Raw genomic sequence first — 25,837 nt, 5'->3', positions numbered from 1 at the left:
AGGGCTGTGTTACACCCCTGTTAAGCTCTTGCTAAGCTGTTGTATAGATACATGTTTTAACACGTGTTGAAGTAGTTTTAGTTTTGGACTGAACTCTAAGTTTTATTTCATTTGTGACTAAAATTGCTGTATTGGAACAGAGGAGGTTAGAAGCAGCTTCCAGAATTCCACAGTCAGCTTTGAAATCTGGTCAAACTAAAAAATTAATTACTACTGTACGTACTCTGTATGCCCAAAGGGCATTTGTCAATTCTGTGATTTTTATAATCCCATTTCTTTAATTTTGAGAACCTCCTGCATAATTGCCACTTTTACAAAATGAACAGGGAAAAAGGTGTGCCTGAGTTACATTTAATATCTATCTGAACTGTTACTAGTTAAAAAAACAAAACAACAACAACAAAAAAAAACACAATTCTGAGTAATTGGGCTTGAATTCTATTTTTGGGAAGGTGCTATTGCACTGCATTGTTAATAGAAGCTCTTTAAACCTTAGAGTTGTAAGTTAATGGGGAAAAAAATGACAGCATAAAGAGATGATTAGTGTGAGTGATACCAGTTTTTATTAAAATTTCAGTAGAAATACCCTTACTGATGGGTTGAAATTCTAGGTCTGTGGTAGAGCTAATTAAGGGAAATGGATCCGAATGGCATGTTATCCTGTTAAAGAAATTAACAATCCTAGTAGGGAGAGCAGTATGATACGACCTAAGCAAGGCATCATTTGCAACATTTGCATGTTGCAGTGATGGATTTGATCTAATAGAAGCTCTTCACCAAGGGTTGGTGTTCATACAGCTGTGTTCCAGACCTTCTGTAAAGCAGAGAGCAACACTAATCTGAGCCCAGATTATTAATAAAAGCATATATTCATTGCTGTGATTCTTGACGCTTCAAAAAATGCTTACCTCATTATGGCTGATATATAAGGAGAATGGACAGATGCTGTCCTGGTATGATTTTTCTGGAAAACAGCAACTGAATGATAAGTATGTATTGGCAAGACTCTGTTGGGGAGGCCACTCCACCGCAGAGTATTAACTCCTCAGTTTACCCGTAGAACTGCTACAAATAAAAGCAAAAACAAAGAAAAAAACAGTGCAGCTATTTTTAATGATGTTGAATATTACTAAAAAAATAGAGGAGAAAAGGGCATTGTCTTTTTTGCAAGGTTTGTTTTCAAGATGTTGAAAGTAAAAATTAACAGAAACACTTCCCACGAAATGTGATTTTTTGGAGGTCAAATTTACATAATCGGAAAGTTATGCCTCCATTTGTGGTTGGTGGAATCGGAAAATGTTTTAAGAGGTGGACACTTACAGTTTCATCAGCTTTGTTTTAACACAAAACAAAAAGAAAAGACTGCGGTCAACATTTGTCAGTTACACTTAAATGCGGTTGTGCCATAAGATACGAAGAACTTCATATGATGTATATGGGTTCGCCCATCTGTTCTTTCATAGAATGGTTTTGCCATTTGTAGAGAGTTCAGGAAGCTGGATTTTGTGCTCTTAAATGAAGCTAATCTGTTAGAGAACAGACAGGCTTTAAAAGGAACTATGGAATAGTTGTCTCTTTGAGTCTTTTATGCTTCAGATGGCTGTAAACGTTTTTATAATACATGTAACTTGTATTATTTTTTTTTTGGTGGCATTTAAAAGCTTACATGCAATTTATCTTAACCATTAAAAAGTAATCCAACTTTGTATTGGATAGTGTTTTCCAGTTCTTAAAACATCATAGTTCAACTTCAGAATTCATTTATGTAGTGAAATAGCCATCGTCATTCGTGAATGAGCAGATCGGTGCTGTTACTCCAATGTTGTGTTCGTAACCTCTTGACCCATTCAAAAATGTCTAGACCATGACTAACATGAAGTTGGTGAATAATGAGAACTTCTTTTGTTAGACCAGCAACTTAAATACTTAACATTTATCTAAGTTGTTGAAACTTAATACTGGAGGAGAGTTTCATTACCTTGAAATGCAAGTGTAGTATATCCTTAGAGACCCTGTTGAATGAGTTCTGGCTAAAGACTTGAGACAGCATAAAGAAACTGCATGATGCTGATGGTATATTCTTTGATCAGGAGGTCTTGTAATGGTATTCTTAAAGTTGTTGGGGAGAATGGGTCAAGCAGGACATCCTTGAGATTATGCTGCCCAGTGGTATTACACAGGAATTAATTTTAGCTGAAAAGTGCTTCTGGCTCGAGAAGTTAAAATGATGGAAAGAACTGGAAACTTCAAGGTTTTAATCAGAACAGGCAGTTTAAGGCTCGCAGATTAGAAAGATGGACTGGAATAGTAATAGTGTGCAGGCAAAGTTCAACTTATGCTTAGCACTGAAGAGTAGCTCCAGGAGAAGATTGCTCACCTGCGCATGCACAGTTTGAATACAGTTAGGTAGTATGTAAAATGAAAAGGGAAAAAAGTCAACTGAATTACAAAGCTTGTGCATCTTAACTGCTGTGTGGGAGAGCCGCAGACAGCAGAGGGCAGCCGTATCTAACACAGTGCAAGTTCAGTCCTTGTAGTCATGAAGGCTGTGGGAACGTTGCAAAGTTAGAAGCTCCTCTAGGTCTGCAATGTTAAATGCTAAAGCCTGGTAAAATGTGTGCTGTTTATGTCATACTAAAATATAAACACTGGAGTTTTAAATACTTGGATTTTATGAAAATTGTAGATTTATGCTCGTTATTTTCATGATCATTTATAACTTTTTTGAGAACTATACTCATTTTTTTGTTGTTTTGAACAGCTTAATTCCTTTTAAGTGTCTTGAATAAGCTTGGGTCTCTTTAATACCTTCATTTTCCTCTCTCTGATTGCTCCCCTGTATTCAATGTGTAAACTATGTGTGTAGGTAAGTGTTCCTGGCAATTTTCTTATTTCGTGGCCCTGCCTTCCTCTCTCAGTTTTTCTGTCACATTCATCATCTGAGCATGATACTGTTTGTGTTTGGCTTTGAAAACAAACCAGTATCATATGTGTTTAAAGCAAATTCTTTTTTTTTTAAATATATATATATTTTTTTAATAAACATGTCTGTTCTTTGACTTGTGCCGTTTTATCCATTAAATAAAAGAGACACTATTCAAGAAGCAGTAGAGAGTTAAGGAAGTCCTATGCAATTTGAAATTATCCATCTCTTTCATGCATTGTTCTTTTGTGAAAAAAAAAAAGAAAAAGTAATGATCTTGCATTTATTGACTTGAAATTTCCAGTGTAAATGATTCCAGTAGCGAGTAAAATTGGTAATTTAGAGATTTGAAAAAAATTTATGCGCTAAATGACTTAGGTGCCATTTCAGTTTTTGCAGTCCTTTGTGCTGTATTAAGGAAGAAATAAGTAGTTGTGAATTTGCATTAGTGTCTCACAGTTTTCCCTTATTGACTTGTCTCTCTGAAGGTAATTATATATGTTTCATAAACATGACATTGCACACTTCAAAGTAAACAGCTGTTTTGCAAGGGTGTGCTGGATAGCTGCTAATACATACTTTAATTCTAACAGAAGAAGTACAGTTAATTATTGAAGACAAATAATGTGGGATCAAAATTTGATTTTGAAAGCCTAATACTGAAGTAAATGAAACATTATGATCATAATTCTAATATGAAATTTTAAATGGGATAACAACTTCTATCAGTGTTTCCATGTTTTGTGGACACCAGTTACACTTGACTTGGAATTGAAAAATTCAGTTGGAATTAAAAGTTTATTGGATTTGAAGGATACCACAAGATTTCCTTTATCTTGTGAGATAATGTATATGTGAGAATGTTCACTGCTCATGCTTTTTCTGACTTAGGACATACAACCTGAAGTTCTGATGATGCTTTGTCTCCTCTGGCTAGGTCACCTTGGAATACTGAAATTCAAAACTTTCAGACTTGAGAGCACGGGAGATGTGTACACCAAATAACATGTTTGCTTCCCAGGAGCTTCTCTGTGTTCTTAATTCAAAAGGTTCTTTTCTCTTACATATGTAATATACCCACCAGAAATGCCTAAAGAAACTTCCCAGCAACAGCAAAACCTTCAGTCATCTGTGTCTTCTCAATCTGCTCCTTATGCAGAACCTAGATGTGGTTGTACAACATAGAGAAGCAATAACAATTAATGTGATGTAGAACATGAATTGTAACTTTGCTTAATTTTCAAGGTTCAGGACCAGCCTTACCTATCATTTTCTGCAGGTATGAATTGTAACCCTAGGAATGTTTCCATAATGTGGAGACGTGGGTGGCATAATAGAGAATTTGAAGCTACCTGTACAGTGAAAGATGTGATGCAGCAAACCTCCCCAGATCTTGCAAGGGGAAAGGACTTACATAGTCCTGAGTGATGGCTTGCACCTAACAGAATTTTAATTCAGAGATGAGAGTCCAAATTAGTGTCTGGCCCTGAAAGAGCAGAATTATTGCAGAATTGGTTTCTATGTCAGGTTAAAATGCTTGCTGTCAAAACAGCGGCTTAGGCCTCCCTGCATTTAAAAAAACAAACAACAACACAACAACAACAACAACAAATGTTCCTGCACATAAATATAAAACATTTAGAGTTCTGTCTAACTACTTTTGCAAGTAGGACAAAAAAAAAATCTAGAAAAGGTGCTTCCACATAAGGATTTGTATTGTGCAGAGAGGCTTAAGAGAAGGGAAAGCAAACATCAAAACAGCAATTTACTGTAGTATCTTAACACCTGATTCTTACAGAGCAGAAATATTTGGATGTTATTTTAATAAGGTAGTGGTACATTCCATTAATAATGATAATCTGCATAGATATTGGTGAGGGAAAAAATAACCCTTCCCAATTACATTTTGGGGTTTGGAGGATGTTTTGGCTTACGTCAGAGTTGAAATGAAACTTCCCAACATAATGAACTCTTATGAGTTCTTATGGGGAGCGTAATAACCAACAGCGAAGGGATTGGGGTATCCACAGGCCTTTAAGACTCAGTTGAATGGCGACTTCCTCCATCTCTTGAGGAAACATCATGACTATTGAACAGAGGATGACATATACACAGGGGAATTCAGGCTCTCTCCTGTACCTCAGATTCTTTTTGGAAAAATGTGATTACAGCGTAGATGTTCATATGCAAAATGAATGATGGTCTTTTGCATGAAAATATTTTGTAGAAAAGTGAATTCTCCAATATCTGCCTTTTACCCCAAGTGCTAAGCTGTGATTAAATTTAGAACTGTTTTAAGCAAAAGGTTTGTGCTCTGATTGGATAAATTTGATGGGAAGCTGATTTCCTTCATTGCATTGCAATGCAAATAGATGCATAGATGTGAGGATTTAAATTAGTTTATGTATCTTGGGAAACATTCAGGAAAGATTTGAAAGAGGCCTGAAGGTAAAGTTTGTAAAACCTGATTGCTCAACAGGCTTAAGATGAGTATGGAGGGAACTGGTGTGTTTCTTAGAGAAATGCACAGAGTAAAATCTGCTAAAAACCAGAATTGTGTTCTGTAATGTCCTATTCCTCTTTTTTTCCTGCAAAGGTAACAGGAGCAAATGGCATGGTAAATTTCTTAGGTTGAATCTGTATGAGAGGTGAAGCTTTTGAGCCTTGTGATTTAAAAAAAAAAGGGGGTGGTGGTGAAGGGGGTATAAACAGAAAACCTACCTACCTCATCAATTACCAATTAATACTAGCACTTTAAAGAGCAATTCAGCCATCTTATCTTTAAGAAATTCTGGGGATCTGTAATAGTGGTGTCCTATCTCCTGCAAGAACCATTACACAGTTTTAGGGAAAGGTTGAAATGTACAGCATTGTTTAAGTGGTTCCTCCTTGCTTCTAGCAACAAATCAGAGTGCCTATATTTAATGTTTACGTTCCTCTTATTATGTTAAACGGCAACTGATGATCCAGTTACTTTTGAATCCATAACATAGGGCAATTGTAGTATGATGATGTGAGAAAACAACGTTCTGGTTGGTGGTTGTTTTTTTTTTTTTTTTTTTCTTGACAGATTTATGTTCAAGCTGTCTGGAATAAACTGGACTTCTTTATGAAGTTTCTATTGGGTAGCTGGATAGTAGGATTCTGTTGCATGTGTGTATATATATATATATATTAAAGAAATAAGGCATGTTTAGGATTTATTTTCTGTGGCTGATAAACAGTGATGGTTTTCATTGTTTGTGTGCCACGAACCAGTGAAAAAACATTGATTCTAATGATGATTTTATAAAATTTCAGAATCACAAACGCTTGAACTTTGATTTGTTTAATCTGTTGTCTGGCAAATTTGTTCAAGTGAAGTTTTGTCTAGTTTAGTGTGAATTTTTGTAAATTTTCCATAGTTATGTGACTACACAAATTTATTTGAAGGCATTTGGAAATTAGAGTCATGGACTAACTTACTCAAGAAGCAAAGGACAGATGCTGAATTTGTTTGGAATTCTTTTTATCACTTGCGTTTGAGTTTGTATTTGCGTTTTTCAAGCTGGTTTATCCTTTGAGATTTGACTGAGGCATGTAAGTGTCATTCCACCAAGACTGTTTATTGCTGTTCCTATTAAATAGATGATCCTGTATCAGGGCATCTTTTTGAACACAGTAGAGAAGAAAAGATTGCTTACAAATGTGCTTGTTAGCTTCTTTTGGAGTTCCTGTTGGTGTGCTTGTGTTTATCCATGTTGACAGGTGTCCTTCATGTCTTTAGTCTGTATAACTTATGTCCAGTATTAACACTGAGTATTTCCTATTACTCCCCCTCTCTTACTGAAAGAGCTGGGGTATAACTGATGTTAATGCAAGATGCAGGGGAAAGCATCAGTTACTCCCATACTTGGAAGTTTACCAGGTGATGGTAACTGTGTGTTCTTGGCCTTTGTCAATTATCTGGGAAACTTGAGCTTTTTTTTTTCTTCCTCAAGTGAAGAGAGATTTAATATTGGCTTTTTTTTTTTTTTTTTTTTTTTTTTTTGTGAGGCTTTCCATTAATTCTTGAATCCAAAAGCTGCTATAATTTCATATGCTAAAAAAGCTACTCAAGACACTGTTTTGAAAATTCTGTAGTTTTTGCTGCCATTGCAAAGGTTGTGTGAAGTAATGACAATAAATATTTGAGAGTAATTGAGTGTAATAAATAGGAAAGTGTTCTTAAGTGTAAAATTTAACAGCATGATCTTTGTAATAACACAATAATTTTCTTGAATAAAATCTTGGAGCTTTTTGAAGCAGTAGAAAAGATAATGTCATGAGGAACAATTCTCTAAACACTTATTCATTTTTGTAGAACTGTTTCCTTGTCTCCTCTCCAGTAAGCTTAGTGTTAATTGTATTTTCCCCCTATCTGGGGACATGCCACCAGACCAATGCTAACTTCTTCACCTTTATGTTTGTTTTTTTTTCAAAAAGCCCTTGAAATTCAGGAATAAATTAATCAGCTTTCTTGGAATAGGCAGAATATTTAGTTGAATGAACACCATACTGCTTTTCTGAGCTAATGTTTGTATTGTCTTTCCTGCAGCCATGATTGCGGCAGTGAGTTCTGACCACTCTTATTTTTCTGTTATAAAAGCAGTAACTGTCTTGTAGCAGGGAGCAAAGCATGTACAAAGTGCCGTGCTGGTAAAGGTGTCTTTAGGAGAAAGCCTGCCTCTGGAAGAGGGAGAAGTCTTTAGGGTCTTTCTTTTTCCAGCATCAAAGTCAAATCAGGCCTCTTACTAGGACAAACTGCAGAAAATGTGTGTTTAAATAACCAGCTTGTCATTCTCACTCTCTAGGGCATGTTGGATCGTGTATGTCTTGAATACTGTATTAGCAGATGTAGCTGAACAGCATCAGTGGTAAAATAAAACACAATTTTATCTCTAGAAGAAGCTAAGCTATTTGATTCCATGAGATGCAAGATCTCCAGGAGAATGTGTGTTTTTTTTTTTTTTTTTGTTTTTTGTTTTTTTTTTTTTTTAATAATGATGAAGATTTTCCACTTGGGAATCTACAGCACGCAAACTGTAGAATAGCAGACTGTTACATAGCTAGGAAATAATAGGGAGCATGATTAGGGTTCCATGAAGGCTTCTGCAGATGTTGGAAATGGATGGCATTTACACATTTGCCTCTTTTTAAGAATTTAGGAACAAATTGCTTTTGGAATGTAAGTTACCTGTGCATGGAGCATGGTAGTGGTATCTTCTATATAACTGAAGTGTTCAGTGCTCATTAGTGCTGTGAATTTTGCTCGCACAAATGCACCTCGTTTGTCATATTTTCAGGTTACCTTTACTTTTTTTGGGGGACAGAGTTAAAAAATATTATAAATCCGGATGTGATTCTATCCCAAGTCTTCAGTTGCTAGAGACTTTAATGTTAAATATTAAAGCTTAAATATTTGAAATACTGGACAAATCAGTAGTCTTTCTATTGAATGAGGAAGACAATAGATGCATAGTTATTACTCATACTGAAAAAAAAAGGTTTTAAATGTGATCTAGATGATGTGCTCTACCATGTATGAAATGCAGTAGTTTTTTCTTTATGCCTGTATTCAGTGGCATCCCACAGTATGTCCTTTTTGTTTTAAAAAATTAGCTGCTGAAATAAAACACTAAATGTGTAACCAGGCCAAGTTCTTTTTTATTTTGAGTAGCTGTGAATAAGGAAGTAGAAAGATCTTAACATTCAGAAAACATTCATTCCCTTCCTTGTCCCCCTACAAAAATAAACTTGTAAAGAGATTGCAGAAGCAAAAGAATCAGTGATGAATAATAGATTCTTCTTCCCCCACTCTCTGTAATATCTACATATAGCAAGCACTTCAGTGCCTAGAAGACAACAATTTCTTTTGCTTCCTTGTCGTATTCTGCTTTTCATCAAACTTTGGGAAAGTGGGCAACTTCTGCATTCTGATGCTAGAGTTCTCTCTGTATCAGGCAACCTTTGAGCTAACTGTTGATGGTTAAGATTTACAGTTGCTATGTTCATTTGGTTAAGCAGACTTTCTCCCGGAAAGCTTATGCATGCTATTTTTTTGTCAAGAATATTAATGATCTGTATCCTACTTTAAAAGGGCAAGGGCAAATAATTTTGTCAACAGACTAATTTATTCTTGTATCTTTGTGACTCTGATGTGAATCTTATTCAGGAATAACCAGCATACACAGTAATAACTTGTTATCTAATAATTTTGTGGTAGTTACATTTTTTTCTCTCATTGTCTAAGCATTCTGTGTTCCAGCTGATGTTCATATTGTCTCTTCCACAGCTGTGGTAATGCTGGCAATGTCTTAAGTTCTTCTTCCTACAGAGTGTATTTAGTTGCAGATTACAATGTTCTCAGCTGCGTTTGTCTTGGGTGCAGTTTAAATGCCAGTCATTCAAACCCATTTTTTATTCCCTGTGTGCTCTTCTGATTTATGTGAAATATGTTTTCTAATATGTGTTAATTTGTCTTTGTTAAGCTGAAGGCTTGCATTGTTTTCTTTATTAGCTAAAGTTATGAATCAGTTTAGTTCTGTTTTGGAAGGAGCATTTTGTTTTTTTTTAAAACAATAAACCCCAATTTAGAATTGTGCATGTTTTAACTTGTTTCCGTTTCCCTCTGAATTATTTACTGAGAGATAATCCTTGCATAAAGAGCCATCAATGCTGTGAATTTTGACTAAAGCTGATGGAGAAATTGCAGTTGCATGCCATGTAGAAGAACTTCCTATTTTCATAGAAATAAAAAAAGTTTGTATTGGTTTCATGCTGTCTCAGATTTGATTTGTGGACTTGAATAAATCACTACATTTGTCTGTGTCTTTATTTTCTTTCATAAAAATAGGAGGCCTGCACCAAGATAAGAGAAATATATAGAATATTCTGAACTGCTTTAATCATACGGGCCAAATGCATGCATGCTGCTTTTTAACAGTCTTGTAATAGTATTTGAAATGATAAACCGATAGTAAAATTGCAGGTACTTATTTGCAAGATTCCAAATACAACCACTGTGATGTATTCTTGCTAGGACAAGTGCTAAGATTGTTGTTCTTATTCCCCTTCCTTTCTCATCAAAATTAATGTGCTAAAGCAGTACATTCTCTGAGGCTGGTTGATACTTGTGCCTTTGGGAGGCTTTTTCATGCTCCCTTTGATCACACTGCCCTCACACAAGAAAGAGAACCTGCATCAGGATCTCAGAAGGGTGTTCCAACTACTTAGTCATGATGCAAGAATTTATTAATGACTTAAGGCTATTCTGCTTCACAGAAGAAAGTTGAGAACAAGAGCTCTTGTCCAAAGAGATGACGTTTCATTGAGGAATGGAATCTGATTTGTTCCAATCCAGTGATAAGTGACCTTCCATTAGTTTTCTTACAAGCAACCATTATAAGGTATAAGGTCTGTCTTAAGTGATGCTGGCCTAAGCAAAGTTAATTTCTGAAGTGCTGGATGAACAGGTAAGAAAACTCCACAGTCTGGATCTTAAAGAGAATATGGAATTCAAGCTACCTGTAGTACTAATGGCTCATGTCGCTTGAAGACAAATGCCCATTCTCATGCTGCTGGGTTTCTCTGCAAATTTCATCACCAACACAAGAAAGACTGGAGAGTTGGGCTGAAGTCCACTGACTGTTTTAGACTTGCATATGAATATCTACAGACATGTCATCTTTCCAGCAGTTTGAATCATGAATTTACAATCACGGCAAACTGTGGATTCAGTTTCCAAATATATCTTTAGTCTTGACACCCAAATTCCCACCTTCTTCCCCCTCCCACTGTACAAATGAAGAATATGGTGCATTGTTTGCAGGGTAGTTCATGTGAGTCAAATGTTACAATTTATTTTTGCAAGATAAAACTAGAAGAAAATAGTTCTGTCTCATCACTCAAGGGTAAAGTGTCATTGAATCTCATCAAAAGTTTTGATAAACAGGACACAATCTGGGCTTGCTTGCTTTCTTGATCACTGTATGGCATCCTTTGAGAGCTACGCAGTACTCATCCCTAAGTTATGTCTTCAAACCATACTTGTCTTAGGTACTTAAGCTTTCTTCTGCCTTGTCTTCAGGTAAATTTTCCCCTACCAGGATAGAGGTTCCGTTCCCCCGCCTAGAAGTTGGGATGAGTGCTCTGTCTTGCATACACTTGATGTTACTCATTTTCATTAGTTTCCTGTAACACTTCATTTTGAAGGCAGAAAAGCTCTACTGTCTGTATTTAAGTTTATCTTCAACATGCATTTCAGAAAACAAAAACCACTTTTGTTGAGCAGGAGCTGGGAGTTAAGATCTGTCAGAAATAGAAGAGATTCTCTAAGTGGGATTTGAGATGTCCTGAGAGAGGTGTTCTTGTTTCACTGTCTCTGTGAATTTGGGTAGGAATACCCATGCTGTTTGAAAATATCTTGATGTTATTGCTGTCAGTTTATGTGATCTCTTCAGATCTGCTGCTGTCTCTACCATTTTTTCCACAGTTTCTTGCAGTGACCAAGTGAAGCTGAGATTATTGGCAAAGCATAGGTGGATACTTTTTGCAGTGGTGAACATAGGTTTCTGTAGCCTTCCATCTGTACCCATCCAGTTTATATTTTTCTGATAACAATTGAGTGTTAAGTAGTCCATCAGGTCCCCACAAACTCTCATAATCACTTCTGTATAGTGATTTTTTGTTGGCCCGTTGCACTGTTTTTTCATAAACTTTTACAAGCTGAAGCATTTCAAAGAAGGTCATGCTGCCAACTGCCATAGGAAAGAATCTGTAAGCTTTCCCATAAGGGGCTGCAGTTTGATGGGATAAAATGGGATAATTTTTTCCTCCTTCTCCCTCAATGGGCGGTACCTGAATATTTTTGCTACAGATGTGCGGTACCTGTGGCACGGATTCCTGCTGTTGTATTGTGGAATGTGAATGCTGAACAAGCTACAGTTAGTACATGTATGTGTTCTTCAGCAAAGTGCTTCTCTCTATTACACAACCATTTTGTAAATTGAAAGGAAATGATCATAACACAAAGCTGTGGAAGAATGTTGTCTAGAAAAATATCTGCTTTGTTACCAGTTCGATTAAGATGCATTTCAAACATAATTATAGCAATGGGGCCAGTAGGTAATTGTTTATCTCTGTTCCTTTTTCTTCATTTTCCTCTGCTGGTAGGCCTGTTATAATTGCCCTTAGTGTACATGCTAGAAAAAAGAATTTTCTGTGTTTTTTGTTTTGTAGTCCTGTAAGCAAGAAAATAATATAGAGCTGTACTGGACTGATGAACATTTCAAGAGTAATCTAAGTGTCAGAAAGACTTGATTATTAGGTAGTGAAAAATCTCCTGAAGATTATAGCATAGGCACTTGATGTACCTTATAAAAATATGCTTGCTTTCATCATCCATGTTGTTTCATGAGATGGTTAAAAACAGGTTAAAGATTATATTGCGTCCTTGTAAATCAGGACTTAGGAGAGCACAAAAGACAGATCTTTGGTGCCGAAAGGCAAGTGTTTAAGAACAAGTGGTAAAATTGATTTCATTTATCCTGTAGTTATCAAAAGTATGATCACTGTGTTATGAACTGTATGAAGATTGCAATGGCTGCTGCCCCCCTCCCTGATTCGTATATCTAATGTGGTGCTAATATGGTGTCCAAACTCTGTAATTGTCATTACAATGCTATTACATACTATTTCAAAGAAAAAAAAAAGGCTAGTGTTTTTTTCACAGATTGGTGGGCTGAGTCAGCTCACTGTGCAGCCACAGTGGTTCCAGGATGGAGGTATAGGATTGTGCAAGGCTGGTGGATGTCCCCTGACTGTGACTTCCCATAGTAACAAATTCTTAGATTATCTTGACTGCCATATCTTTGCCCTCTAAGGTCCTTCTCTGGCTGCTGCTCCAAATTCAAAGACTGAAAAGCTTTGGGTGCATAATGTACATTTTAGTCCTTTACATTTTGTGGTGTGTTTTATTCCATTGCCTTTTTTTTTTTTTTTTCATTCAAATACAAGTTGAAGATAGCTGTTTCCTAAAGTACTTCATATCTGTAAGCATTTTAACAAATGTGCAATGAGGAAAACAATAGAAAATCTGAATAGAAACAGCTCTACTAGTATTAAAAGTCTGTTGATTAGTATGTATTACAACAGAAACTTAAGCTAATATATTTTCATCCACTACATGATATTAGCTACATGGGTTTATGATGGGAGAAGAGACAATCAATTTGCTCATATGGTGTGCCTCTCTTGCTCTGAGCCACACCTAAGATACATGCCTTCCCTATATGACTGAATCATTGTGTCTTTTAACAGAACTGAGACTGAGAAAAACCACTCTTAATAAAAAATTCCACAACTTCATTTCTGAGAGAATGCAAATGTTAAGCATCTACCAAAAAAAAAAAAAAAAAAAGAAGGTGTGGTAGACAACAACTTTGCATTTTTGAAGGTTGAATAAGGTTGGGGACTTTACTATAGCAGAAATCAGGATTTCCTGTGAATGGTAGGAATCAGTCTGATGAGCAAAGTACAAGTCTAGACTTTTGTTTGTCTGCCTTTAGACACCTTTCAAGAAAATCATTTAATCTAACACAATACTTTATTTTGAAGTAACTTACTTTCTTTTCCTTGAGCCATTTGTTTATTGCTTATTAAAAGGCAATCTATTTAAAATCTTGAAATGCACTCTATCTTCATCAGTAAAGCTTTCTGCTATAACTCTGCTAGCATCATTAAGCTCCATTAAAATCATTCTAGTTAGAATAAGTCTTCTGAACAACTGAAAATGGATGCAGAAGAGATTTTGATCAGTGCATGTAGTATGTGAATGTCTCTGTAAAACATTCTTTTCTTTTTGAAAAACATGTTTTTGCTTGTGGTTGATGTCCTCTCATAGGTTAGTATATAGTTGTTGGGGAAAATGCTTGTGCAATTGCACAGACTACATCAGGACTGTTCCTTGTAGGACAATAAATGGTAACGGCAAATGCCAGGCAAATTGCCTGCTCTGAGTTCCCTTGTTTCCCTGGTCATGTGGACAGCAAGAACCCACTGATTGTGCAGCTGTAGCTAAAACTGGTGCATTAGGAGCCTGGTATTGGAAACAGGAAGGGTAATGCAGAATTTGTCCTTAAGCGACGGAGCAGGATATTCCTCTGATGGTCTGTACAGTTTTCTGCATTGAATCCACTTTTAATGGATTGTGCAGGAGAGAAACTAAGGGAGGAATATGAAATGACCAGAGATGTCAGGTATTCGATTATGCTAGGAACTCCTCCTATAAACTAAACAAAAGTGTATAGAATAATAATCATGAAGAGCTGTTGATTAACCAGAACATCAGTGAAGACAAAAGATGTCTGTGTAATGGAGAGCACTTAATACTTTTGTAGGTTAGACGAGTACCGGGTTCCAGTGGTCACCTCCATAAAACAGAGGATGGAGACTGGGAATGGAGTGATGATGAAATGGATGAGAAGAGTGAGGAAGGCAAAGCTGCTGTTTCTCAGGAAAAGGTAACTTTTGTTTCTGTCAAGACATTTGTACTTTGCAAGGTATTCTGCCTTAATGTTAATTGTTAGTGTTTCTGGATCTTTAATGCATTAAACTGGATAGCTCATATTTGACTGCATTTGTTTTCCAGTCACGAAGAGTAAAAGAAGAGGAGAACATGGAGGTAAAAATGTCTCTTTCATTTTTTTTTTTTCTTCCTCGTGTGTGAGTGAAGGGATTTCTCCTTCAATTTATGTTGTTAAAAATGTGGATTGAGGGGGGAGTGTTGTTGATTTGGTTCTGCAGCTTTGTACAGCAAGTACTTGTGAGGATAGAGCTGCATGCAGCTGGGCCTGTAGCAATTAATTTGAGTACACATTGGGTGAAATAGATAGGAAATTCAAAGTGATGTTATTTTTGTGCCCAGGAGAACTGGTTAAGATAAGTAATTTGGCCATTTTTAATGAGTCCTCCTAACTGGATTACACTAATTGCTGTCTTTTTGTCAGAATGATGATGGTTGTTTCGGAGTAGCTAGAAGATGTCCAAATAATTTTTCATTCTCAGGATTTGTATCACAATGTGTAGCTTCTAATTAAAATTCTTGATACTGTATGAAGTAAAATAGTTCAGTACTGTGGAATAGTAGATTAATTCAGAGTAATAAAATACCATACTGAGTTTCATGGCCTTGTGCTGAGAGTGTAGGAAGCATCAGTGCTGTAAATAATGGGTTAAGAAGTTTACCCATTACAGTCAAAGTGGTGATCTTTTTAAAAATGTCTGTTCCATGGGTGGTGACACTTGTCACTTCACCTTCAATTTTATATTTTCTGATTTTCATGGTGTCACAGAAATCTGCAAAAAGAGTTGCTGGTTTGGTCCTGTTTGCTCCTGTGATGCCCCAGTGTAGTTTACATGCTGCTTCAGTACCTGTCAAACTTGTCATTAAGGGCTGAGATGTCTTGGGGCCTGTGTGCTGTTCCTCATGCTTCTCTTGCTCCCAAAAAACTTGGGGATTGCCTCACCCTGGAGTTTACTCTGGGATTTCAAATCAACATGTAATTAAAATTGGGCTTCAAGTGCCAGAGTCAGTTTATAGAGGGAAGACCTTGATTGCACGGAGTAGTTTTACATGCCTGTTGGTTGTATCACTTGAAGATCATTTTGGGGATCATTTATACTCCTTCATTCTTTTAAAAACACTTGTAAGCTTTAAAGTCTTGTATTAGTGAAGTCTTGGAAATGGTTTCCCATAATTGCAGCACATATGGAAGTGGTCAGTCTAGCTCTGATGATGATCTCTGAAGCATGGCTTCCACAGGGGAAGCAGATTTCGACAGGCTACACCTCAAAGGCATTGCTCTGGTCACTGACTGCTACCTATTGTATTGATAAGAATGGTTTCTCAGAGCAGTTACCTCTGTCTGATGTTGCTTTTTGAAGGAGTGGTGAGCAGATCCCCATTATGTCATCTGGGTGAAGGAAAAAAAAAAAAAAAGTTCTGTTGGCTTTTGTTTTTATAAATGTTCCAGAAATGTCCGCAGACTTGTGCAGGTTACCACTATTGTTGTGTCTCTGTTCATTGTTGATGGACTGCATGCTCCCGTAAGTGGACATAACAGACCTATTAAAGATGCAGATATAAGAGTACTAGTTTATATTAATGGAAGAAAGTTAATGGAGCTAGAAAAAAAAATCTGTTCCAATTCTAGTAATCAAATAATTTTCCAAATATTCATTAATTTTTGTTTAAAATACACAGATCATTGAAATCTCATATATCTCAGATCTCATGTATTAAAAATGTAGCTTTAATGTGAAAAACTGCTGGAAAAGAATCAAATGAGGTTTGTGATGCACATCTTTAAATTGTTTTGGGAGGACTTGACTGTAACTTTAAACGAATTTCTGGGAGCGGTGACAGTGTGCCAAGTTGTGTATGGAATTGTGGTAGGATAGAGGACCCTTAGGTACTCTGCATGTAGAATGCTTGAGACTTGATATAAATGCTAGTGGAGGGCTGGGCAGGGTATTACAGTCTGTGAGGTAGGAGTGATAGTGTGAAAGATATCTGTATTCATGATTTCTCTGAAAGCTGTTCTCCAAGCTGTGATGCCTGCTTTGATACGCTACTTGTACTTAGCGGGTGGGTAGACTTGAGGAATCAAAATTGCTATACAGAAATAATGGGAATAGTAACTTGATACTCTCACTGTGCAATTATTATTTAATAGATTACTTGAGTTTTGATGCAAGGTAGATTAAAAGTTCTTACTCTTTGTGCTTTAACATAGGCCTTGCCATTTGTATCTCTGTAATTCAAATACAGCAGTTTTACTGGTATCAGCTATATTTTAGACTGTTACTGAATGTGTTTAAAAAGCCTTTTGAGAGTTTGGGGATGTGTAAAATATTCTCTGAAGTCAGACTGTTAGCATGGCAAGTGTTTCAGGACTTTTTTTTCTTTGGCATCTATTATAACACATTTTGCTTTTTTTCTTTAATAGTCTCAGCCTGCTGTTAGTGATGAATATAGTGAAGTTCCATGTGCAGTGAATCTTGTCTTAAGATTAAGGTAAGAGATTCTTTTATTTATTTTAACATTCCTTGTAAGGTGACTATATTATTCTTGATCTCCCTCATTACTTTCATAATATTAACATAAAATAAGTGTTAACCTCTTTAATCTCCCAGTATGACCAGTATGAATAGTATTTCTGTGACTAATTGCTGTCTTTTAATTGCTTACTGAAATAGAATAAAATGAAAAGCAGAATATGAATGTGGCTTCAGGCTAAATGTATCCTTCATTAAGTATTTTCTTTCTTTTTTTCCTTTGCAATGCAGGATCACAGTGAGAGATTTTTAATGAGTTTCTTTCACACTTCAGCAGTCAGCCTCTGACAGAAATAAACCATAGCTATATTACAAGTTGCTACTCAAAAAACATTTTTCACTGGCAAGTTTGATCAGCCACTGTAGAGAAATGACAGATATTTTAGGAAATGGATACAAATATGTTGTCTGACTTTAAATTTAATATGTGGTCAAAATGAGTCACTTTTCATTAAAATTAGTTTACAACTAAGATTTGATAATGTTTAATTATGCAGTTTAATTCTTGGATAGAAGTGTTTGTTGTAACGAAAAATTAGATAGCTTTTTCTTTATTTATAACTATTTTCCTTAAATGGCTAACTTGGTTAAAAAAACTTGTTGTCACTCACTTTAAAACTTGTTTTCAGCCTGTTTGTTTTGACAAGTGATTACAATATTTCACAGATACTCTAAACACTTTATATAGGTAGAAGTAAATGTTATTTAAACACAAATAGAGAAATATTTACAAAATTATGACCAGTATATTAGCAACAATTAGCAGATGAATGTACAACAAGTAGCTTTAAAACAGTAACATTCAAAACTGTTAATAATCACAAAAAATACACAGTACAGAATGAGTGTCAAGTTTCCAAACCTATTATCTCCCCTTTTCTTTGACTACTTTCCTAGTGACAGCTGCAAAAAGTTGTTTGGCTGCCAAAGGTTTTTTACTGAAGGGAAGAGTAATAAATTTTATTGTGGGGAGAGAAAATACTTCAACATTATTTGGAATTGGTTTAGTTGTCCAATTTACATAACAGCCCAGTTATGCTATCAATATTCTTTTTCATCTTTCTGCTGACATACATGTAGATGAAACCATTTACAAAACAGACCAATTGATATTGCCACATGAAAGTACCAGTGAGGAGACTGGGTATTTTTGAAAGTATGCTGAAACCTGTAGAGTGATAAGCTTCTACCTAGTTACCTGCAATGTTGACATATCCAAAGGGCAAACATTTTAACACAGTCTAAGGGTAGAGATTATGCTTTCAGTTTTACTTGTAGCTCTTAAGCCAGAATTCAAGGAGTGATCGTGAAAGACCTGAGTTTCCAAACTCTTTGTGATGAACTTCTTTTTTTAAAGAATATTCCTAATTTATGGGTGAAAAAATTCCTACCTCCCCATTCTCCTTAAAAGCAATTCTGAATAACTGTAGTAACTAGGGTTACGATTATGAATGTTTCTTCATGTTTCTTCACTGTCTACCATTAAACATGTAAACAAGAATTTAGCTTTTAGAAACCAGAAAGCTTCTCTTAAAGAAAATAGTCTTCAACAGGAGACACCCTCAGGGGCCTGGGAGCGCTCTTGACTGGGTCTTGGAAAAACAAAAACCCGATGCAGAATTTTGCAGATTGAGCTTTGCTAATTTTGGCTGACCTATATTCTGAGGCAGAATGCTCTCCTGTGCACATTCCTGGCCCCACGAGAGCTCTGGCTGTGTCCTGCCTTGGTGGTAGGAAGTGGGATGAATCATATATCCTTGCAGTGTTTGTCTGGATTTCCTTCTGATGGAAACCTAAGCATGTGAGTAGGGTCAGAGCTGGCACATGTGTGTAGGGGGTGTGTGTTGGTATATGCAGTTAAAAGGTTTTTCATCTTTGGCTTTATTGTAGACACATTAATAGTGGCCCTGGCCTGTCAGTGAGTGGTTGCACCTAAGTAGAGAACTTAACAGTTTTTCTCTTTTGGGGTTGGTATATCAGCAGTGAGCTAATTTAGGAAACCAGCTATGGGGAAAGCTCTGAAAAGTAGTGGTTGGGGTAATGGAATTGTGGACGTAGTATTAGGATTATTCTTTCCTACCTCCAAAGAGTCCTGAAATTTGGACCTTATCACACTGCTAATGAAAGAACAGGATGAGTTTGAGGCTGGCATCCTTGTGAATTATTGACAAGCCTGTATTGCACCAAGCAATGTACATGACAAACTAAGGAAGCCAGTAGTGTTTAGTATATTAGTGCTTGAACTATTTTTTGAATGTTTTGCACTAATTCAACTGTTTTATTTTGTTACCGGAGGGGTTTCTTCATTTAAAAAATAAAAAATAAAAATTATATATCATAGGATGTAGCCTGGAGGCCCTCAGTTATGATCAGTTAGTCCTGGGTTAGCACCTTTTTGCTTCCCAGCTGTCCTGATGCTACAATTATTGTGGGGTGATTGAGCTTACATTTACAGTAGCTGTATATGAGGAAAGATACTGTGGCCCCTAAGTGTTCTCCTTTGTTTTAATCACTGAGCGAACTTTTTTTTGAGCATCCGAAAGAAAAATAATATGATAGTTTTGGCATTTGTAGTTAATAAAATCTGGGTAGATGACTTGCTTTGTATCACACAGCATTCCCTCAGGATCGTAATGTAGTAAACAGCTAATACACTCACAGGGATTTCTGCATTTATCCACCTCCAGCGCAGGCTTTAAACTGTTCTGCTGATGTCTTTTGGTGAATTGATCATTAAGTCATACAGCTGATAGAGACTTGAGCACATCAGAGTATTTTTATGGGATTTGTTAAAATGAACCATAAGTTGTGAACCATGTTATTATGAAGCAAGTTAGCTACAGTATGAGGATAGAAACGATTTCCTGTGATGCTTCATCTACCACTATTATATAGCTTTTAAAGGATGCCTTGGTATTCAGATAAACATTGTGAACATTAGATGCCAGATCTGAAGACTCAAAACTCTCAGCATATTATCCAAAATGTTGGAAGCTTTTTCTTTTAAAATAATTCGCTAGAGGCAATCAAATTATATAAACTGCAGTAGCTTGATGAGTTCAGAACACACTGGTTTTAGATGCTGTAAATTACTGTAAAAAAAAAAAAGTTAAGTACCGATGTGGGTAAAGATGTAAATAGCAGCAAAATACAAGAGGAATGAATTACAGGGCTGGGGTAGGGGGTGAGACTGAGAGAGGAAGGGCACTAAACATGGCAAGGGAAGGCTCAAGAAGGTCTTATCTTGTTGCTGTTTTCCTTTTGTTTCCCTGAAGAGAGGGGCTATGGGGTAAGGTGACTGACAGCAGCAAAAGGTGAGCATCTCAAACGTGAATGAACTCTTCCTGTGTGATGGAGGCTGGCTGGGCAAGGATTTGAGGAGAAAAGGCATTTTTCCCAGTGTCCTTGGACAAGAAAGGGCTTAAGGGATGGTGGGGAGGAAACCAATGGCTGTAGTATTGCTGACTCTTTTTGGCTGGGGAACTATCTTAGTTTGCAGAGAATTTGTGATAGAAGCCTATGTGACCATTTAGGGCCTTACAGGAGAAGTAATTTCAGATGGGGGTTGAGAGTCTTGGGAGATGGATGACCTTTGGCAGGAAGGAAAAAAGGAACTGCTGACTTTTTTTTTTTTCCTTCTAAAGGATGCAGCTATGCTACACCAAAAATATCAAATGTTAGATGATAATACTGTGGAAAAAAATACAAAACTGTTCCAAAAAGGTTAATAGTATATGCAAAAATTTTAAATTACCCTCCCAAAGGAGGAAATTTGGCAGAAAAATTGGTGCATTTCAGTAATTCTTTTACTGGCTGGTCAAGTTCTGTCATTTTTTTCCAAACAGCAGGGTTGGACTTAATCAGTAACTGAGTAGGGAATTCCAAACTAGCACCAGCCTCTGTTTAGTGCAAATGGCATGTTGTGGATGAGAACCGTAACTTCATCCTGAAATGATCTTTACAGAATCCCATGGCATCCTTTGTAGGAGTGGTGGTGTTTAATTTTGTTAGTCTGGGTAATTTCCAACTTGAGTATCTGACTTCTCTACCCTAAACTTGTATTTAATTCCTTTTTATTTGAGAAGGCAGCTTTTTTGTTGGGGCTAACTTAGAAAAATATTCTCTGTTGTGAGAGTTCAGGTAGCATAATTGAATTTAAAGTTTGCTCTGACCAATTGATGGTTCACTCGCATCTTCACTTGCAGATGGCATTTTTGCAATTCATTTTCTATCTTTTGCACCGTTGTAGCTTGGAGTATTTTTGTCTAGAAGTGAAATTAGCAGCAGTGTTTTAAGTAATGCAGTACAAAGCTTGTGAAAGGCTGTGTTGTTCAAAACTTAATTTTGACCATTAGTATTTTAAAGTTCAGCTTTTAATTAAGAGACTGCGTTCGTCTTTTGCAATGAACTGAAAAAAAATGGTTCTCAGATACTGCCTCATCTGTTGCCATAATCCGAACTGCAAACCCAAACTGTGTATGGTTATGTTGAAATGTTGATGCTGCTTTATCCTCTGCTTCACAGAGGATGGGGAATTTGGTACTGGGGAGGGATGAAATTCACATTCCAAGTATTCTCTCAGGAGGCTGCACGTGCCGTGTGTCTCAGCAGAGGACCCTGGCAGGAGGTTTAAGGCAATTCTCTGTGATTCAGTCCGCTGCTGTGACTGGGGAAAGGGGAGTGGAGAGAAGATGCCACTTTTCACTTGAAATTTCCAGTTTAACCACCGTGTTGTTACAGTTACAGATTTGGGAAGGTCACTGTCTGAGGATTTGACTATTTAGATTAATAACAGAGACATTTCGTGTTAAATTAGGAGACTTGTTAATGGTTAATAGTTAAGAATTGCAAATTATCTGAAGCAATCTAAGATGGTTAAATTAGCTCCTATGACAGGAAGATAATTTACTGACTGTAATTTAGAATGTCCCAGGACCTAATTTAATACAGTTCCTGCGCACCAGATGAATTAAGCCTGTGGAAGAACAAAAGGGACAAATGGAAATTTTTTTACTCAAGGCGCTGGCAAATGGAATAGTTCAGTTATATTACTGAATGTCTTATTGAAAACAGTGTGTAGAGAAAATGCTAAGGCAGAATTGCCTGTGATAATACCTTGATAATTCGTGTTATTTACAGATAAATGTTAGTGTGTATTTTTAACAAAAACATTTTTTCGGTTAATGTAGCTGGTTTGTCACACTGTATATATACAATCTCTGGGTTTTCCTGTACCTTGCACACTGTATGTGGTTTTTATCATTTCTTGCCTGCCACACCTAATCTCAAAAATTTCAGAGAGGAACATCAAGGATTATCAAAGGTTTGCAGAGGAATAATTCCATGAAAGCTGAGGGGAAATTTCTGTATCTATATATAGTAAAAATATATAATGTGTAGAACATAATGGCACAAAGCCTGAAAGCAGGGGTTGGTTATTCATTATCTCAGTACAGAAACTGGAGGAATGAGAGGAAACTGGCTGATGACTATGTTTAAACTAATAAAAGGAGAAGGAAAAAAAAATCACACAAGGTGCACTTAAACTTTGAAACTCCTTGCCCCAAGATGTTGAAGAAAAATTCATGAGGGTTATGAAATGCTTAGAAACCACATCAATTTGAGGTAGTTCTTGAAAGACAAATGCTTTGTGGCTGGGGCAGTAGTTGTAGTAAGAATTGCCATGTCCCAGTTCTGCATTGTTTCTTAGGCACCCACTCTGACTGCTGTCAGAAATACGAGTACTTGGTTGCAGATACCTAGCAGAGCTCCTTTTGTGTTGTTAATATTAAAGTTTGGAGCTTAATTTTTAGGAAAAAAAAATATCTAAATAAGCAAAACAAAACCCAGAATCTTTTCTAGCAAGATCCAGAATGAGTCTATAATTGACCCAACATAATCTAGAATTCTTAATTCTTTTTTGTGTGTATTTTTGTTTTGTTTTGTTTTGGTAGTACAGTTTCTAGCTTTTCTAGTGTTGAAACTTTTATTCTAGGCTCTTTTGTAAGAAGTGGGGCTGATGTGTATCCTTCACCAAGGACAGGTATTTTTCATTATTTTTGCTTATTTAGAATAGCTTCTGTTCTGCAGTGCGTTTAATGACAAAATCAACAGACCAACTCCCAGCTGTGTGGTAGATTTACAATGGGAAAGTAACAGAGCTTGTCTGTGGGCTGGAAGTTGGTCCAGTAACAGACAACATAAACAAAACCATTTGTAGAATTGCTGAAGTAATTTTACCTTTGATAATGGTATTGAGCATTTTCCTATATGATATTTTGCCATCACCTCTAGAGTTTTTGCCTTCCTTCAGGCAGTCGTGGGAATGTGGTTACTGAAGTGAATTTTGATTTCACAGTATAGAGACTTGATTTAAATAACCTGTTTAATCATGATTAAATCATGACTGAAATCAGTAGGCAGGAACCCTTGATTAAACTATTGATTCTAATCCTGCTTTTTGTTTGTACCTCTATTTCCTTCAGAGCTTGCACCTTGAAAATAGTAAATTGTGCATTTCTTATTCACTACTTAAGGATGTTTTTATACTTTGCTGTATTTTTATTGAAAATTAAACACTGAAAAATGTTTTAATTAACAACAGCATCTAAAATGTAGTTTGTATACCGTCACTTACTTAATAGAGAACTGGTATACTTCTGTATGTAAAATTGAGTATTGAACCACATAATCAATACTTTTTGCTTATTAAATCTAGGTTATCAAGAAGATTTGAATGTCTAAATATTTAGATGTCATGGAATTAGGTGTTTAACCTGCATAGCTGTGGTTTAAATTATGTGGGCAATTAATTGCATGTGGAGATGTTGCTGATGCTGGAATTTTAAAATCGATAGAGCTTTTTATTCCATTCCGACTTTTTATTGTACTTGCAAAAGAAATAAAGTGTCTATTTGATTTTTAAATTCAATCAACATCTCACGTTTGAATGAATGTTTTCTTTTCAATTTGGTTTAGATCCAAACTGCACCTGGCAGTGAACTACAAATCTAAAGTAATTCATGGAAAAAGTGTTACTGTGTAACAAAGTGAAGCACACTTGCTATTTTCAAGTTTTAGGGGGAAATTGCTGTTCAATGCATTACAAACACTAAATATATATATATATATATATATATAGGTGCTTTTCACAAATTAAATCTTTACCACTGCTTAAAAACAACAACAACAAAAAAACAGCCACCGCCTTTTGTGCTAATTCATGAATAATTTCAGGGAAAAACTTAAATACTGTCCTCTGCAGCAACAAAAATGGTAGCTCTTTAACTAAGTTGTTTCCATCTGCTCATGTGAGAGCAGGTAGGAAGTGTAAGCGTCCAGAAATGATGCAGGTGAATACTTTTTCATTGCAAATAGGTCAGTAAAACTCATTTCATTAAGCAAAAGTTAAACTTGCAAGGCCCTGTGCAGAGAAATGGAAAATTGAGAACTGAAATTAAAAACTCCATTCCAGAATTTGCTGTTTGACTTTAGCTTGGAATAAATATAACAAGGAAAAAATTGAAGGGTTTATAACTTTGCTTTGATTTAGCTTATGACATCAGCAGCTACAGAAAGAGGAAAGGCCCTATTTAAAAGTGTGTTTAGGTATATAGATAAATCTGAAATACTTGTAGTTCTTACATTTCTATGTCAAGAAATGAAGGCTTGATGCTGTAAATCAGCAGACAGAGGAAGGACCTGTTTTCATATTTGGCTTCTAAGATGATAAACTCTTTTGTAGACCTCTCTGGTGGTACTTCAACGTCTACTGGAGTTTTGTTGCTTCTTCAACCAAACAACTTGTGCATTCTCTTAGTTTTACAATCACATTCCATATATTGTCACAGTATTAAAAGTGTTCTAATTTTTTTAAGTAACTTGGGACAGGTCTATGGATAAAACTGTCATAAAGTCTTCTGCTGGAGGAACACTGTCTACCCTGGAACTATGGACTGTGTTCTAAGTTGATCTAGTTGTGACTGTAAGTCACTTGGTGGCTGCTGTTGGTGATGTACACATCCTTTTTCTGTTTGGTAGATGGCAAGGGGGATCTTTAATAGGTAACTGCTGTCTCATTCCGATAGTATAATAATCAAATGATGGTGTTTTGTTGTGACATTGGCTGCTTTTCAGTCTTGAAAGCACAGTTGGGCTGTGTTTTGCCATCTGTGTTACTGCTGTCTCTTTAAATAGTGTTTAATATATGTGTTGCTTCATTTCAGGGGTCTGTTCTTTACCTAAGAACATGTAAACATTAAGTGGTAATGGTGGTGTTTTGTGTTTTCTTTTGGGTCTTATAACCTGATCTTGAAACATCATATCCTAACCATATTTCCTCTTGTTGGTAATGTATATGGAGAGGGATAATTTGTAAACTCATGAGCGTTTTCCCAAATCTGCTGAAGTATATGGTAAAGTTTTAATAGACTTCAAAGGGCTATGTATTTCAGGTCCACATTTTACTAACATGTAAATTTTAGTGCCATTTTGGTTGGTGTCAATCTGGAAGCTTGGCAGACATTAAGCATCTCTTCTGAGACTACCAAGAGTTAACAGAAATGTCCTTCCATTTAGTCTGGAACTTAAATGAAGTCATTAAAACAAATTTGAGAGGAACCATCTCCCTTCAGGATGCCATAGAGGTGTGATCTGCTCCTAACAGTGTGGTGATGTGTAATGGAGGTGCAAGGATGTTGATTAGTAAATGACAGTTGAGGGTCGCAGTGTTAAACAGATTTCTGTAAACATGCAGTGAATCCTCAGGAGGCTAATGCT

At 36.2% G+C, this 25,837-nt stretch overlaps 1 protein-coding gene across 12 annotated transcripts in view; it reads left to right on the top strand.

Moving 5' to 3' along the window:
- The window catches only part of STK39 (serine/threonine kinase 39), a 128,813-nt gene that overhangs the window by 73,065 nt on the left and 29,911 nt on the right, over positions 1-25,837 (top strand). For all 12 annotated transcript variants that reach the window (XM_013098937.4, XM_038182287.2, XM_038182285.2 and 9 more), the window contains 3 exons: positions 14,341-14,463; positions 14,592-14,624; positions 16,951-17,018. In XM_013098937.4, coding sequence (XP_012954391.1) covers positions 14,341-14,463; positions 14,592-14,624; positions 16,951-17,018 — 224 coding nt within the window. The remainder of the gene's footprint in view (positions 1-14,340; positions 14,464-14,591; positions 14,625-16,950; positions 17,019-25,837) is intronic.

This window comes from Anas platyrhynchos, chromosome 7, assembly GCF_047663525.1.
Source record: "Anas platyrhynchos isolate ZD024472 breed Pekin duck chromosome 7, IASCAAS_PekinDuck_T2T, whole genome shotgun sequence".
Classification (NCBI taxonomy): domain Eukaryota; kingdom Metazoa; phylum Chordata; class Aves; order Anseriformes; family Anatidae; genus Anas; species Anas platyrhynchos.
Note: the sequence above shows the minus strand (reverse complement) of the source record. Positions and strands in the feature narration are given on the sequence as shown.